Raw genomic sequence first — 17,896 nt, forward strand, 5'->3', positions numbered from 1 at the left:
GTGCAAATGGGTTTCAGTTTGTTGTTGCTTCGAATAAAAAAACAGAAACAGGAAGATGGTTCTTTGGGGTTGTGATGATCGAATGGAAACCCAACATCAGTCGTATAATCATAAAGGATAGCAGCAACAATTCGCCAAGTATCATCATTATCCCCATGATTAATAACATATGTTTTACCTAATGATCATCATAATTACTTCATATAAAAAAAATAAAACGTCCCTTTATATGACCCATTTTTGGTCGGCTTGGAATCCCACTTTTTTCCACATGCCTCTTTGAAAATATTGTATAATAATATTATATTTAACCAAGTTGACAAGCTTTTAAAAAGTGCACATATGCTACTTGTTTCCCTTCGTTAAATTGCCCAACAGAAAGAGAAATATTACTTAACAGCCGCAGGTATAGAAAGTATAGAATTGGGTTATTTACAGCTATTTTTAAGTGAAAACAGAAACAATGGAGAGTAGCATCAGTTTTGAAAGAATTTCACAGCAGTAGCAGTGGGTTTTGATGGGGAAACATATACATAATAATAGCAGTTGTTGATGAATGTTTGGTGGTGTTTTTGGGTTCGAATAGTAATCAGAACATGCAGTAGCAGTCACAAGTAGTTGTTGGGTTTCAATGGAATGTTCACGATGAAAGGTGGTGGCGGTTTCTTGTTGGGTTTTGATCAAAGTAACAGTTTACTATGGTGATGGTTGTCGGTATCCTGGGTCAGAAATAGAAATGTAATAGGAAGATAGCAGTAGCAGGAAAATCGAAAAAAATAAAAATAAATTATAATAGTGTTATTTTCCGGCAAACAAACTAATATATTATTTCTTGGAAAAAAGGACCAGGACATACCCAAAGCCCAAATACAAGAGGCAAAAGCCCGAAAACAACAGAAGACCAAAACGAAAAACAACACAATTATTCAAGCCTATAACCCTGCTCTGTATAGACTAAGTTCCACAATTGCGCCACTTTTAAAACTGCAGCTGACTTCCTTATCTTCAGTGTAACCAGCTTGAATCTAACATGATCAAAGATAGCATCATACAAATCACTAGCAGCTTTCTTCTTAAGCTTAAAAATCCTGCCATTTCTTTCATTCCATATATAGTACACACATCCAGCAAATACAACTCGATTTACAACATTCCAAATATTATTAGACAATGGATATCTTGCCAAAGCATTAACAATTCCATCAAAATGATTTGGCAGGCCTCTAAACAGGATTTTGGCCTTAAATTTCTTCCAGATACCATCAGTAAAATCACATTTGAAGAACAAGTGATTGATAGAATCATGAACCTTACCACAAAAGCAACAAGTCAGAACCTGATTTGGCAACCATTTATAAATCCTATCTTGAGTGTGCAACCTGTTTAAAATAGCAAGCCATAGGATAAATGCATACTTAAGATTAAAACCCTTAAACCAAATAACATGGCTCAAGGAAACTTTACTTTTATTAACCCTCAAATCACTCCAAACCTGGGAGGTAGAATACACGACTTTCCTACCATCATTAGTAATCCAAGAGTAACTGCCATTCTCTTCAAAAGTGTGAGGATGAATTTTATCAATTAATTCCAACAGACACTTCCACCCCAACTATCATTATAATTCAATTTGATATCCCAAATACTAGCACCTTTTAATTTAATCAAATTGACCCACTTACTCCACAGTGATTCCTTTTAGGTAAAACATCTCCACAAATTCTTTATCATTAAAATATCATTCCATTCCCTCAAAGGTTTGATCCCCAAACCACCTTGATCCTTTGAAAAACAAATATCTTTCCAAGCTACTTTGGCTTTACCATTTGACTTATCTGTTTGACTCCATATAAAACCCTTTAAGATTTTATCTATCTCATCAGTTACACCACATGGAAGCTTATAAACAGAAGCCCAATATAAGTGCAAAGCAGAAAGCACAGAAGTGATTAATTGCAGTCTACCTGCATATGAGAGCTTTTTATTTCTCCAATTGTTAACCTTGTTCCTGACCTTGTCAATTAGACTCTTGCAGTCATTGAAACTAATCTTCTTTGCCAACAAAGGAACACCCAAATATTTTAAAGGAAAGCTACCTATAGGAAAGGGTAAAACCTGAAGAATTTTGCATTGATCTTCAAAAGGAACACTGCCAAAAAAACACAATACTCTTGTTTAGGTTAGGAAGAAGGCCAGAAACCTTTGCAAAATCATCTAACCCTTTCTTAATCACACCTATAGATTTTTCATCACCATGACTGAACACCAATAAATCATCTGCAAAACAAATATGGGATAGCTTCATAGGTTTGCACTTATAGTGATATTTGAACTCAGGATCTTTTTGAATGTTGTGCTTCAATATGAGAGAAAACACTTCCATAACCAAAGTGAAAAGGTATGGAGATATTGGATCTCCTTGCCGTAAACCTCTACTACCTTTAAAGTACCCCTTAATTTCACCATTGATGCAGATTGAAAAGTAAGTATTAGTGACAAAAGCCATAATCCACATAATCATCTTGTCATGGAAACCAAAACAATGCAGGATCTCTTTTAGGAACTTTCAATTGACAGTATCATATGCTTTTTGGATATCAATTTTCATAGTGCACTTCTTTGCTCCTTTAACCCTTTTATAACCTTTTAAAACTTTTTGAGCCACCAAAATGTTATCATGAATGGATCTACCAGGGATGAACGCACTCTGTCTACAATCAACAATCTTGCTTAAGCCACTTTTGATTCTGTTGGTCAACATCTTGCTGATGCACTTGTAAATTACATTGCAACAAGCTATTGGTCTATATTCTGAGACCTTCTGAGGAGAATCAACTTTAGGAATCAAAGCAATAAGAGTAGCATCGACTTCTCCCAATAATTTACCATTATGAAAGAACTCCTTTATAGCAGAACATATGTCATCACCTATGATTCCCCATGCTTTTTTGAAGAATAAAGATGAATATCCATCTGGCCCTGAAGCCTTGTTGTCATCAATATCAAACATGGCTGCTTTAATTTCATCACTAGTAACAGGATCAATCATTTTAACAGCATCTTCCCTTGATAGCTTAGTTTTAAAAATGCCACCTAGAGTAGTAACACTGTTACATGTAATATCTACCCCAAGAAAGTTTTTAAAATGATCAACAAACTGATCAGCAACTTGATCACCTTCATATCTAACACCATGGTCATCACAGATACTATCAATTCTACACCTCATCTTTCTACTTTTCAGAATGCTATGGAAGAATTTAGTATTTTTGTCTCCCTCAGTTAACCATTGAATCTTAGCTTTTTGTTGTAATAGAATTACTTCATCCTTTTTTGCTAACTCATAGTCAATAGATGCCTGTGTAGCTAGCTTCTTAATTAGAGGATCATGAGGATGTTGATCTACTGCAGCTTGACAGCTGCTCAGATTCTTCCTCATCATGTCAACCTTTTTAAACACATTGCCATTCTCCCAATTAAGCTTATTAAGATCCTTTTTAAGATGCTTTAACTTTGATACAACTTGGAACATTTTATAGCCCTCAACTTGCAACTTCCAGCCATTCTCAACAACACTTAAAAAATTATCTTTATGAGCAATATGATTCATAAACCTAAAAGCCCTTTTCTTTTTCACTAAACCATTTGGAATATGAAGGACAGCAGGACTGTGGTCTGACACCAAATAAGGAAGGAAATTACCATACGCTAGAGGGTAAGTAGCTTCAAACTCTTCATTACACATGATCCTATCTAGCTTCTTTAAAGTACCACATAAAGGATTCTTAAGGGATTTAGTCCAAGTAAAATGGAAACCACTACTCCTTATATCCTCAACCTCAATATCATTAATACAGTTACAGAATTCCTTCATATCTTCAGTCAAATGAGAACCACCTGCACTGTGCTCACTGATATTTCTAGTGGTGTTAAAGTCCCCCATTAATATCCATGGATAACCATTAACAACAGAGGCATGAGCTTTTAAATCTTTCCACAATGCTTGTCTGATTTTACCATTATTACCAGCATAGACCAAACTACAAAAATATTTTGTCTTTTTATCCAAGGATTCAACTAAACACAATATAGGTTGCCTTGCCATATGTAAAATCATGACATTAACAAGGCTACAATTCCATCCCACAGTAATTTTACAACTATTAGTACTTAAACTACTATTAGTCTGCCATAACCAATTACCATAAATCTTTGAACATACAACATCAATATTGGAGGGCTTAAGATGAGTTTCTATTATTGAACACAAACACACCTTTTCCTCTCTAATAAACTTCATAACCTCATTCTGCTTATCAATGTTACACATACCCCTAATGTTCCAAATGGCTGCTTTAAAATCCATTAGAAATCAATACTTTTCATCCAGAATGCCTGGACACATGCCATTCAATTCATTAACCCCTATTGAAGTAGTACCATCCTCAATAGGAGGAATCACATCCTCATCATCCAAACTTGCTCCTTCCTTATCAACAGTGTTAATAAAGGGATAAGTACTATAGCCAGTAAGTTAGGTAATCCAATTGTCATGGATAACATGACTGCTACTATGTCTTATGAAGGTTTTGGAAGGGTTGAATATGCAAGGGTAATGGTGGAAATGGAAGCTTCAAAGGGATACCTTGATCATATTGATATTCATTATAAGGATAAGCCGAATGTAACTAAGGGTATTAAAACAGTCAAAGTAGAATATGATTGGAAACCTGCCCTATGTTCTCATTGTGCAGTTTTTAGGCACAATCATGAGAAATGTGAGGTTAGACCTAGAACTGTGGAAGAACTAAAGGCAAAGGAGGATACTGTGGTAAAGGATCCTGAAATGTTTACTTTAGTAAAGAATAAGAAACAAGGTCATATGAATGCAGGGGGCAAACAGAAGCTTAAACAAGTGTATGTTCCCAAAAAGATCAATGTAAACCAGTATCCATCTTCTTCAAAATGGAAATTAGATGAGCATCATAGTACAGAATTGAAGAAGAGTATGAATAAATATGCTGTTTTGTCTGATCAAGAGAATGAAAATGATCCAAGTGATTGGAAATTATAATAGTGTTGTAATATGGGTTATGGTGATCTGTGCTAGCAATGGAAAAGAAATAGAAAACATAGCCGTAGTTGGTGGTGTTCGATGGTAATTGTTTGATGGTGAACGTGCAACAAGAGGAACATAAGTGATGTTGGTTTTCGTTTATCGTAGAACTGAAGTGTCGAGTAACAGGTGACTATCTTTGGCGTGAATTTGATGATGGTTAAAGGTGTTTCTCGCGTGTTGATTGTCAAACAAAAATGAAGTTAGAACAATTGGGTTTTCGAAAATCATAATAATAATAGTGAAGTGATAAAAGTGTTCGCAGGGTTTGGGGGTTTGTTGATGGACATGAAAAACAAGAAAGAAACTGAAATGGGGAATGACGGGTGTCAATGTTCTTGAAGAGGAAGAAGTAATGGGTGGTGTTTACACATAGGTATATGTATATTATATATATACATAGATAGTTCACTGAACGAAACAACACAATCATACACAGTGATTTAAATTCTTCAATCAAACACAGTAATATAAATTACTCTGAAATGGACATGAAACAGAAAGGAGGTTAGTGGGAAAATAAAACAAAGAAAAACAGTAATCGAATAATAATATATAATATAATAATAATTATAATATAATTTAAAATATAAATGTGTAAATTGTTAGCCGTCGTCTACTATTTCATTCATGGACTGAAATTCGTACTCCGTTGTTACTCAGTGGCGGATAAAGTGCACAGAAAAATCCTAAATTTTTAATTTAAATTCCTTTATTTATTTCAGTCTTTATGGTATAAAATTCAATCATTAATTTATTAAATAAAAATTACATCAATTGTCCCTCTCAATTTTGGGTAAAATATAAAAAGTGCTAAAATTTAATAACTAGATCCTAAATATGTTTTTAGTAAGCCTAAAATTTATAGAACTCATTTTCGGATCACCTTTATTTTAAAATAATATAATTTTGAATTAAACTTCTCTAAATAATAATCAAAACGTCCAACGAGTATTACAATCATTAAATAATTATTTTTAATATACTCTATACATATATTTATATTTATTTTTATATGTATACACATTTATTTACAAATAATGGTTCGTGAATCGTCGAGAACAGTCAAAGGGTAATTGATTACATGAATATAGTTCCAAAACTTTTTGAGACTCAACATTAAAGACTTTGCTTATCGTGTCGAAATCATATAAAGATTAAGTTTAAATTTGGTCAAAAATTTCTGGGTCGTCACAGTACCTACCCGTTAAAGAAATTTCGTCCCGAAATTTGATTGGGATGGTCATGGCTGACAATAAGTATGTTTTCATGACTCATATGAGTTAAAAATTAGAGTTTTATCATCTGTTAGTAATATGGATAAAACAATTTAATTTTTGTGAAGAGTACGAGTGAAGCTATCACAAAAGAGTGAAATGAGTAAATGCAGGTTCGACTTAACTGGTGACGTAGTCACGGTTGATTTCTGAAAGTCAAGGAATTTAGAAAAAATCTTCGTAATAAGATTTGGTTCTTCGGTAATTAAGGAAATTAGGATCTTCTTTTGTTAAATGCAATAATCTTTCTCGATTGCTCTGCCTAACATTTTACTATAAATCCACTCAATTTGTTTCCTTTATATTTTGGAGTTCCATCCTTTTCTTTTCTCTTCCCGACTTTAAGTCAAGCGAATAATGGTCCAGAACTCGTAGGTATGAAGTTTTGATTGAACATAACTATCGTTCTAAGAGAGAGATTTTAATAGCATGATCTTGATTGGTTAAATTACCAAAATTCAAGAGAAAAGATAGAACTATCAGGAAGATATGTTCTTGATATGTTTGGAGATTAGGTAGAATGTAAGAGTCGTGTAACATGGCACATGATGACGGTATGATCTGTGAATCATCACGTTCCATTAGAAACTCAGCATGACTTACTATAATATAATCACGTTGATCAAGTGTCATTATATTATACTAACTCATGCTTCAGTCCCCAACATTACTTCAAAAACATTCATATTTTAAATTTCGGATTTTTCAGAATTTAGAAACTAAAACAGTTTCTTTTATGATATAACACAGATAACGCGGAGAGATAATTAATAACGGACAAGGATATTTATGAAGATATCTTCAGAAATATTGAGGATATTTATAATGAAAGATATGATAATATCTTATAATTCTACAATCAAAATGTGATGAAGAAATTCATTCACAATGATTTAGAATAATTACGGAACAAGATATTCGCTAAAGATTTCATCAGAAACAGAATCATCTGGATTCTTTATGTACAAGTTTAGTCCTTGTGATTTGTTCAGAGTCTCCTTCATGGTTTGCTCAATTCATTTTTCAGTATCAAAATTTTTGAGCTTTTTCAGCATGCCATTCTTTATTATCAAACTTTTAACTGTTAAGGCAGTCTTCAGTTTTCACTGCTTCATCAGCTTTTTCAAAATTCAGAAAACTGATTCATAAACTAAAGCGCTTTTCAGAAATTCAGAATTGAAGTTCGTAAATCCCGGAGATAGAAATTATATATATATATATATATATATATATATATATATATATATATATATATATATATATATATATATATATATATATATAATCTCTGAGGAATTTGAGATTATCGATTGATGCCTCCCGGTATTTGGTATGGTAATTATCATTACAAGATGCCGATGAGTTCACGATAAGACTTCAATAGATAAATATAGTGATTTGTCGGAGAGATTTAAGCCAAAGAGAAATGACGTTGCTGGTACTTCTGCTGGTAATATGGTGGTATATAAAAGGTTCTCTGGTAACAATAAAAGAGCACGCATATATATCAAGGTTATAATAAGGTTGTTTCGAACGAAAAGTCGAAGTTTACTTGCTGAAGCTGTGATAAAATTTGCTACCTTGAAAAGGGATTGTAAAGTTATTTTGGGTCATAATAATGCTAAAGGATCTAGCACAGATACATGTTTAAACGTTTACTCGCGTTCCGAGAGTTTTTTACGTGTATAACAATATAAATAATTTTTTCCTTCCGTAGATGTAGTGCGGTTGGTTCATCCTCTCGATTGAGGTGTTTTCAAGATTCGTGAAAGGTTTGAACGCAAATTGGAATTGTCGCGATACAGATGAGGTTTAAGATGAAATCAATTGGCAAACTTGAAGAAATGTTTAGTTTCATATGTTATAATCAATATTTTAATTCATTTTAATTGTTCAATGTTAGTAGTCCACAGTTAGTAGTCCACAATTAGTAGTTCAACAATTCATATATAGTTTAATATATATAATATTCGAATTAATTAATACATGCCGTGACCCATTGTATACATGTCTCAGACTCGATCACAACTCAAAGTATATATATTATTTAGAATCAACCTCGACCCTTTATATGCTAACTCTAGTATTACCGCGATATAGAGTGACTTACTGTTATTCCAAATAATATATATAGATGACGTCAATATGATATGTCAAAACATTGTATATGTGTCCCGATTTATCCGACGATATTTAAAGTGCGTAAAATAAATAACAGAAATTAAATGACGATAAATAAATTTGCGGTAAATTGCGATAAATAAAATGTAATAAGGAATTAACAGTTAGCTAGGAACAGTTAGCTATGATTTTATTAGCGTGGATTCTTAACAAAATTTCTTATAGTTAATTTGTCTGTTTCTAACAAATTTTATTTTGTCAAATATTTTCTTCATTATGCCACTTGTTGGATTCTGATAGGTCAAAATTCAAATATGAAATTGAATGAAAATGGTTATTCTGCGGCGAACGGATACGTATATCGGTGGATGTAAGTAGGATAGTAAGTTACTGTTGAATCAGATTCGAAGAATGTACAGTGTAACTTATTAATGTGAAATCTAAATATTCCTCGGGTATTACCTACCCGTTAAAATATTTTCACCATTAACAGTTTGTACGAAAGAATTTTTAATTACAATCTTTATGAAAATATATATACATATATATTTTCTTCAGATGTAATCATGGATTTAATGAGTTAATATGATATTAAATTCATTTGATTTTCGGTTGGAACTAGAATAAATAATCTCTAAAACTTTAGAGATTACATAATCGTTGTCTAATAGTTCTCCAATGAAGTTATGAATCAATACTTCATCGTTGATTTTTATTAGTACTCTTTGGTATCTATGGTGCGTACGACGTTGATGCTCGAGGTACAGATTGTGATGTCGAGGTGTGGGATGCGGATGTTGTTGTGGGTGGTAATGGTACTATTGGTGTTGATGATGGTGGTACTGTTGATGTTGTTGATGCTGCTGGTGCTTGTAACCTTTGCACCATATTCTCCAAAGCCACTACCCGTGCGCGAAGCTCGTTGACTTCTTCTATTACACCTGGGTGGTTGTCGGTTCGGACGAGCGGATGAATGAGATCTAGAATTATAGATATTACGTAATCGTTGCGAGCTATTCTAGAAATGAGGGTGAAAATGGTGTTTCAGACTGGGTCGCCGGTAAATATTTTAGGTTCATTGCCAAGAGATGAATTCGGTTGGTAGAAAGGATCACCTTCTTCGCATCCCCATTGATTTAGTCGACTATGAACCCATCCCCAATTCAGCCAGAATTGGTGATGACTGACTGGTTGATCCATTCCTGTTACGCTGCTTTCGGAGCTAAAGTGGGTATCCATATCGGAGTTGCTGTCGGATTCCGAAGAACTTGAACTAGTGGCGAGTTCCATCTTGTACGGTTAGATAGAGGGTTTTTCGATATGAAATGATTTTCAGATATTGGATGATATTCTAATTACATAGAATACCTATATATAGTACAGGAGTTCCCGTAGATTACGGAGGAATTTTCGGAAGCTGTCAGGCAAAGTTTACAGTAACAGATACGCTAAGATACGAATTTATCTATACACTATCTATGCAATAGAGGCAGTAAGACATGTCTAGACTTTAAGGACATTAAGCAAATAATTTTCGACATGAAATGATAAGAAAAACTTTTGACATGCAGACACGGTCGAAGTCCAGACCCACTAATGCATCTAAACAACTATCAGTTAGACACACCAATGCAAGACCTGGTTCACTAAGACCACCGCTCTGATACCAACTAAAATGCCCCGTTCATATCGATTATAAACGTTACGTAATAATGATTTTATCTCGAGGTATTTGACCTCTATATGATACATTTTACAAACATTGCATTCGTTTTTAAAAGACAAACTTCCATTACATCGAAAGTTGACGGCATGCATACCATTTCATAATATATCCAACTATAAATGACTTAATAATATCCTTGATGAACTCAACAACTCGAAGGAAACATCTTTTGAAATATGTCATGAATGACTCCAAGTAATATCTCTAAAATGAGCAAATGCACAGAGGAAGATTTCTTTCATACCTGAGAATAAACATGCTTAAAAGTGTCAACCTAAAGGTTGGTGAGTTCATTAGTTTATCATAAATAATCATTTCATAATTTTAATAGACCACAAGATTTCATATTTCCATTTCTCATAAACATCATGCATAAAAATCATTCATATTGATTGAACACCTGGTAATCGACATTCACAAGATTCATATAGAATATCCTCATCATTCCGGGACATCCTTCTTCGAACATGATAAATTTGAAGTACTAAAGCATCCGGTACTTTGGATGGGTCTCTTTGGGCCCGATAGATCTATCTTTAGGATTCGCGTCAATTAGGGTGTCTGTTCCCTAATTCTTAGATTACCAGACTAAAAGGGGCATATTCGATTTCGATCATTCAACCATAGAATGTAGTTTCGATTACTTGTGTCTATTTCGTCAAACATTTATAAAAGCAGCGCATGTATTCTCAGTCCCAAAAATATATATTGCAAAAGCATTTAAAAAGGGAGTAATGAAACTCACGATACAATATTTTGTAGTAAAAATATTCATATGACGATACTGAACAATGCAGGGTTGGCCTCAGATTCACGAACCTATATCAAGTATATATATTAACACATATAATCACATAATTACTTCTATATAATATATATATATATATATATATATATATATATATATATATATATACTTTATATCTTTGGCTTTATTTTATATATAGTTATTTTGTAAAATAATCAATATTTATACATATAGTTATATTAATATATATTGGTATTATATTAAAAATTAATAATTTGTTATAAAATAATACTGTTAATAATAATAATAATAATAATGATTCTTGTAATAATAAAAAATGATGATACTAATAATAATAATAATAATGATCACACTAATTATAATTATAATAATGATAATAATAAAATTCATAATAATAATATTTAGTGTTTGTTAAATAATAATAATAATAATAATAAAAAGGGACTACCTTCCAACCCGCCTAAGAAAATAAATGCCATAGCCTGGGCTCGAACCCGCAACCTCCCGTTAAACACCAACACTCCAAACCGTTACACTGCTTATGCTTTTTCTGTTTTTAATCATATCCGAAACTATATAACCCGTCCAAACAACCCCATCATTGTTCAAGGCCAAACGAAATTAAGGGCCCAACATAACAAAAGTTTGCTCACGGCCCAACGGGAAAAACAGAAGCCCAAACGATAAATAAATATATGGCCCGTATGTGTGATTAAATAGGTTTAAAAAGACAATATATATCAAAACCTATTACGTAGGATTGAATTTGTAGAAAACAGAAGGTACAGCTGCAGTGTTATGGAATTGGTTTGGTGACCTTCGACTTCAGCATTCATGGTTCATCATCGAGCAAGAAAAACAACAACAACAAAAATAACGCAGTCGTCGAATAAAAATAGTGCAAATGGGTTTCAGTTTGTTGTTGCTTCGAATAAAAAAACAGAAACAGGAAGATGGTTCTTTGGGGTTGTGATGATCGAATGGAAACCCAGCATCAGTCGTATGATCATAAAGGATAGCAGCAACAATTCGCCAAGTATCATCATTATCCCCATGATTAATAACATATGTTTTACCTAATGATCATCATAATTACTACATATAAAAAAAATAAAACGTCCCTTTATATGACCCATTTTTGGTCTGCTAGGAATCCCACTTTATTCCACATGCCTCTTTGAAAATATTGTATAATAATATTATATGTAACCAAGTTGACAAGCTTTTAAAAAGTGCACATATTCTACGTGGATTAGAAAGTATAGAAGTGGATTATTTACAGCTATTTTTAAGTGAAAACAGAAACAATGGAGAGTACATCAGTTTTGAAAGAATTTCACAGCAGTAGTAGAGGGTTTTGATGGGGAAACAGATACATAATAATAGCAGTTGTTGACGAATGTTTGGTGGTGTTTTTGGGTTCGAATAGTAATCAGAACATGCAGTAGCAGTCACAAGTAGTTGTTGGGTTTCAATGGAATGTTCACGATGAAAGGCGGTGGCGGTTTCTTCTTGGGTTTTGATCAAAGTAACAGTTTACTATGGTGATGGTTGTCGGTATCCTGGGTCAGAAATAGAAACATAATAGGAAGATAGCAGTAGCAGGAAAATCGAAAAAAAAATAAAATAAATTATAATAGTGTTGTAATATGGGTTATGGTGATCTGTGCTTGAGGTGGAAAAGAAATAGAAAACATAGCCGTAGTTGGTGGTGTTCGATGGTAATTGTTTGATGGTGAACGTGCAACCAAAGGAAAATAAGTGATGTTGGTTTTCATTCATCGTAGAACTGAAGTGTCGAGTAACAAGTGACTATCTTTGGCGTGAATTTGATGATGGTTAAAGTGTTGGAATTCATCATATTAACAAGTTTCATAAACATGCATGTTACAAGATTAAAGCGGAAGCAATTTATCATGAAAACTTTCAATATGTTTAACCATTTAATATGAATTCCAAAATAGATCAAGTCTAGAAAATATGCTTAAATGTAAAAGAGCTAGTTTAAAGGGATGTACCTACTCCAAGTTAGGAGGTATGAAAAATGATGAAGATGATGATGAAGATGAAGATGGCTTAGTTTCTTACTTGAAACCTCAAGCTAGTAATACCCACAAGCTTAATCACCAACACCCACCTTTGCTTGGTTAGGATTTTTAGACACAAAATAGAAGCAAAATTAATCAAGAAGAACCCTCTTCTTGTCTCCAAATTTTCGGCCAAAGAGAGGAAAAATGGGAGAGAATATTCGCTAGTTTTTTTTTTTTTTGAAATGCAAGAGTTAGTTATAGCTAAGATTACATGCCCTTGATATATGTAAAATGTGAGTAACAAGGCAAGCATGTGGGCTTGTCTTGGAGCCCCCAAAACCGCCACCCCATGCCCCATTTTTTTTTTATTTACAAAATAAAATGGAAGCCTCTTGTTACTTGCACATTTTAATACTTTTATGTATCTGAATCCAATATGTATCTCAGGTCAGAGGGTACAATGATATTCTCCTTTACTCAAGATTACATGTGATCAACCACAAAGGCTCCATACAGTAAATCTTGAGAGCGGGTCTTCCAATATCTGTGTCCCACAAATATCTATGAACCTTGGTTGCAACCTTGCCCCACATTCACCATTTGAATGTTAACCAATCCAAGTTCATAATAGTCTAGACCTCACACTTGTTCCCACAAATGTGATCAACTACGAAATTTTGAATAATTATTTATTCATGGATAAAATATGCAAAATTGGAACATGACTCAAAATAAATTAATACCATAATTATATTAATGAGTTTGAACTAATTCGTTCCGTTACAATACATAAAATAGATCATTTCCAATCCCTAGAATATCGAAGCCCTAATGCACAAACATGGCCCTCATGTTTTGGCCCATGTAAAAGCTTCGTGAGTGGATCCACAACGTTATGATCTGTGTGAACTTTGTGAATACATATCTTTCCCTTTTCAACCTCATCCCTGATGTAGTTGAATCTCTGCTCAATGTGACGCGTCTTTTGATGAGCACAAGGTTCTTTGATTTGAGCAATCGCACCTTCGTTGTCACAAAAGATCTCAAGAGGGTCTTGAATGGTAGGGACCACTCCTAAGTCGTCGATGAATTTCTTCATCCATGCAGCTTCCTGAGCTGCCAATGAGGCGGCGATGTACTCCGACTCTGTAGTGGATAAAGCAACAACATCTTGCTTTGAACTCTTCCAAGAGACCACACCTCTATTTAGCATGAAGACATAACCAGATTGTGATCGAGAATCATCTCGATCAGTTTGGAAACTCGCATTCACGTAACCTTTTACCGCGAGTTCCTCCTCACCAGACCCATATATTAGAAACATATCCTTAGTTCTTCTAAGGTATTTCAATATACTTTTAACTGGAATCCAATGACTGTTTCCTATACGGTCTAGTACATATCATTGCATACATGATTGACCCAATAGCAGATGTGTATGGGACATTCTTCATTCTCTCTTGTTCATCTTTCGTGGTAGGACCCTGAGATGAACTGAGAACGGTTCCTCTTTGAATAGGTACCAAACCTTTCTTAGAGTTTTCCATCTTGAACCTTTTCAAGACTTTATCAATGTATGCACTTTGATTTAAACCTATCAATTTCTTGGATCTGTCTTTATAGATCCCAATCCCCAAAACATATTGTGCTTCTCCAAGATCCTTAATGGAGAAGCACTTACTTAGCCAAATCTTAACCCCTTGCATCGTAGGAACATCGTTCCTAAATAATAATATATCATCCACGTATAGTTCGAGGAACATGATGGTGCTCCCACTAGCCTTCTTGTATACACAAGCTTCATCACCATTTTTAATGAAGCCAAATTTCTTTGCCTCCTCATTAAAACGATGATTCCACATTCTAGATGCTTGTTTCAATCCGTAGATTGATTTCTTTAACTTGCATACCTTTTAGGATATTTCGGATCAACAAAACCTTCGGGCTGTACCATATAGACATCTTCCTCAAGATATCCATTTAGGAAAGCGGTTTTGACCTCCATTTGCCATATTTCATAGTCATAATGAGCAGCAATGGCAAATAATATCCTAATAGACTTTAGCATTGCCACAGGCGAGAAAGTTTCATCATAGTCAACCCCTTGAGTTTGAGTGAAACCTTTTGCTACAAGTCTAGCTTTGTATGTATCCAAGTTTCCATGTATGTCGGTTTTCTTCTTGAAAAGCCATTTGGAATCAACTAGTCTAGAGCTAGGAGATTGCACAACAAGTTCCCAAACTTGGTTTTCATACATGGATTGCATCTCGGCGTTCATGGCTTCCTGCCATTTGTCTTTATCAATCCTTGATAAAGCATCTTCGTAGTTTGTGGGTTCATCCAAATCAACCACATAGCAACCATCCATGAGAAACCCATATCTCTCGGGAGGATTACTAATCCTACTAGATCTTCAAACGTCTTGTATACTTTGATCAACCACTTGATCATTCTCAACATTTTCATGTTGAGTGCTAGTGTCAACCAATTGTGTATCATCTATTTGATCTTGAACCTCTTCAAAATCTATCTTCCTTTCACTATTACCTTCCATTAGGAACTTAGTTTCAAGGAATTCCGCCTTTCGAGCAACAAATACATTTTGCTCGGTCGGATCATAGAAATAGTATCCCATATCATCCTTGGGATATCCTATGAAGATACACTTCGTGGATCGAGCATGCAACTTATTAGCATCATAGCGATTAGGATAAGCTTCACATCCCTATACTTTCAAGTATGATAGAGAAGGAGGTTTTCCAAACCACATCTCGTGAGGAGTTCGTTCCACTTTCTTGGTTAGGGCCATATTTAAAATACGAGCCGCGGAGCTTAGGCAATAACCCCAAAATGATAGAGGTAATGAGCTTCTTGCCATCATAGATCGAACCATATCCATTAGGGTTCGGTTCCTCCTTTCGGAAACCCCATTAAGTTGGGGTGTTCCTGGTGGAGTAAGTTGTGAGATAATCCCACAACTCCTAAGATGATCTTGGAAATTATCGCTTAGGTATTCACCTCCTCTATCGGTACGAAGTACCTTGATTGTCTTGTTGAGTTGATTTTGTACTTCGTTTTGATATTCTGTGAATGCTTCAAAAGTTTCATCCTTATGTCTTAATAAGTAGACATATCCGAAACGACTAAAGTCATCAATGAATGTAACAAAGTATCTTTCACCATTCCTAGTCATGGGCTTAAAGGGTCCACATACATCTGAATGTATTAATCCCAATAAGTCTTTAGCCCTTTCATAGGTCCCTTTGAAAGGTGCTTTAGTCATTTTGCCTTGTAAACAAGATTCACATACATCAAACGAGTCCATCTCATTTGATTTCAAAAGTCCATTCTTTTGAAGTGTATGCATTCGGTTCTTATTTATGTGACCAAGGCAACAATGCAATAAATAGGAATCACTCAAATCCCTTTTGAGTTTCTTGGTGCTAGTATGGTATATTGAGCTATTAGATGATGTGTCATCATGAACCAATTCATAAATTCCATTTTAAGGTGAAACCTTAAAATAGAATACATTATCTAAATAAACGTGGATATCATCATTAACAAAATTAAGATAAAAACCACATTGTTTCAAACGGGAAACTGAAATAATGTTTCGACATAAATCCGGTGCATACAAAACATTGTTCAAAATAAGTTCCAAACCACTTGGAAGCTTTAATACAAAGTCTCCTTGAGCCTTCACTTGCACTTTGGCTCCATTACCCATAAAGAGACTTGATGTTCCCGCTTGCTTGCTACTTCTTTTGAACCCCTGCAAAGAATTGCAAATGTGAGTTCCACATCCAGTGTCTAATACCCATGTATTAGAAGAAGTAATACTAAGCTCTATATATACCATATATATATTACCCGAGGTTTGCCCCGCATCCCTCTTTTCCTTCAACTCCTTAAGGTAGATCGGGCAGTTGCGTTTCCAGTGACCCATTTCACTACAATCGAAGCACGGGTCTTCCTTGGGGTTTGCTTGTCCGGCAACCTTTTGCTTCTTGTTCTTGTTTTTGGTTGGGGTAACCATCTTCCCCTTTCCCTTGCCTTGATGGGCGGGTCCTTTCCTCTTAGCCGCCTTTGGCTTAGAGGTGTTATTACCTTTGGACCCACCATCATTGACCATTAACACAGGTGAAGCCCTTTTACCCATGCTAGTTTCCGCCGTCCTTAGCATGCCATGAAGTTCGTCAATGGTCTTATCCAACCCATTCATATTGTAATTAATTACAAATTGGTCAAACCTCTTTGACAAGGAGTTAAGGATAAGATCCGTGGCTAGCTCATTAGATATGTTAAGATTAAGACGGTTTGCGCGATCAATGAGGCTTTTCATCTTAAGGACATAAGATGAAACGGATTGGGAGTCGTCCATACTACATGCATGAAGTGCTCGAACGGTCTCGAAGCGCTCGACATGTGCTTGTTGAAGGAACATCTCCTTCAATTGCGTGATCATGTCGTATGCAGTATGATGCTCGAAATCCTTTTGGAGTTCGGGTATCATAGTCCCAAGCATTTGGCAAGCGACTTGCACCGAATCGGCGCAATACTTATCCCAATAAGCCATGCCTTCCGTATCATCCTCGTCAGGTTGATCGGGAATGGGGTCTTCCAACACATACGCTTTATCCTCGAGTTTGAGGACAATCCTAAGATTGCGGAACCAATCCATAAAGTTCGTACGGTTGAGTTTGTCTTTCTCGAGGAGAGACCTTAACGATAGGTTGTTCAAGTTAATAGGTGCGTTTTGCATGTTGTTATTGGCGGCCATCTACAAAATTTAACAAAGTTCATTTAAGTATCGATTTTAAATTTAATAAACAATACCCTTTAATGAATTTTAAT

The 17,896-nt window shown here is 34.7% G+C and overlaps 1 protein-coding gene across 1 annotated transcript; it reads right to left on the minus strand.

Annotated features, from left to right (window-relative positions):
* Positions 1-922: 922 nt before the first annotated feature.
* Positions 923-1,551, minus strand: LOC139888021 (uncharacterized). The gene is made up of 2 exons (XM_071871056.1): positions 1,493-1,551; positions 923-1,379 (listed from the first exon to the last, which is right to left on the minus strand). The coding sequence occupies exons 1-2, from the start codon at positions 1,549-1,551 to the stop codon at positions 923-925; spliced, it is 516 nt and encodes a 171-aa protein (XP_071727157.1).
* Between the last annotated feature and the right edge of the window lie 16,345 nt (positions 1,552-17,896).

This window comes from Rutidosis leptorrhynchoides, chromosome 2, assembly GCF_046630445.1.
Source record: "Rutidosis leptorrhynchoides isolate AG116_Rl617_1_P2 chromosome 2, CSIRO_AGI_Rlap_v1, whole genome shotgun sequence".
Classification (NCBI taxonomy): domain Eukaryota; kingdom Viridiplantae; phylum Streptophyta; class Magnoliopsida; order Asterales; family Asteraceae; genus Rutidosis; species Rutidosis leptorrhynchoides.

Excerpts from the sequence above, each read along its gene's own strand:
- LOC139888021 (XM_071871056.1), bottom strand. The coding sequence starts at position 1,551 with ATGGCAGTTACTCTTGGATTACTAATGATGGTAGGAAAGTCGTGTATT. Across the intron at positions 1,380-1,492 it reads TCGTGTATTCTACCTCCCAG|GTTGCACACTCAAGATAGGA; the intron begins GTTTGGAGTGAT and ends TATTTTAAACAG.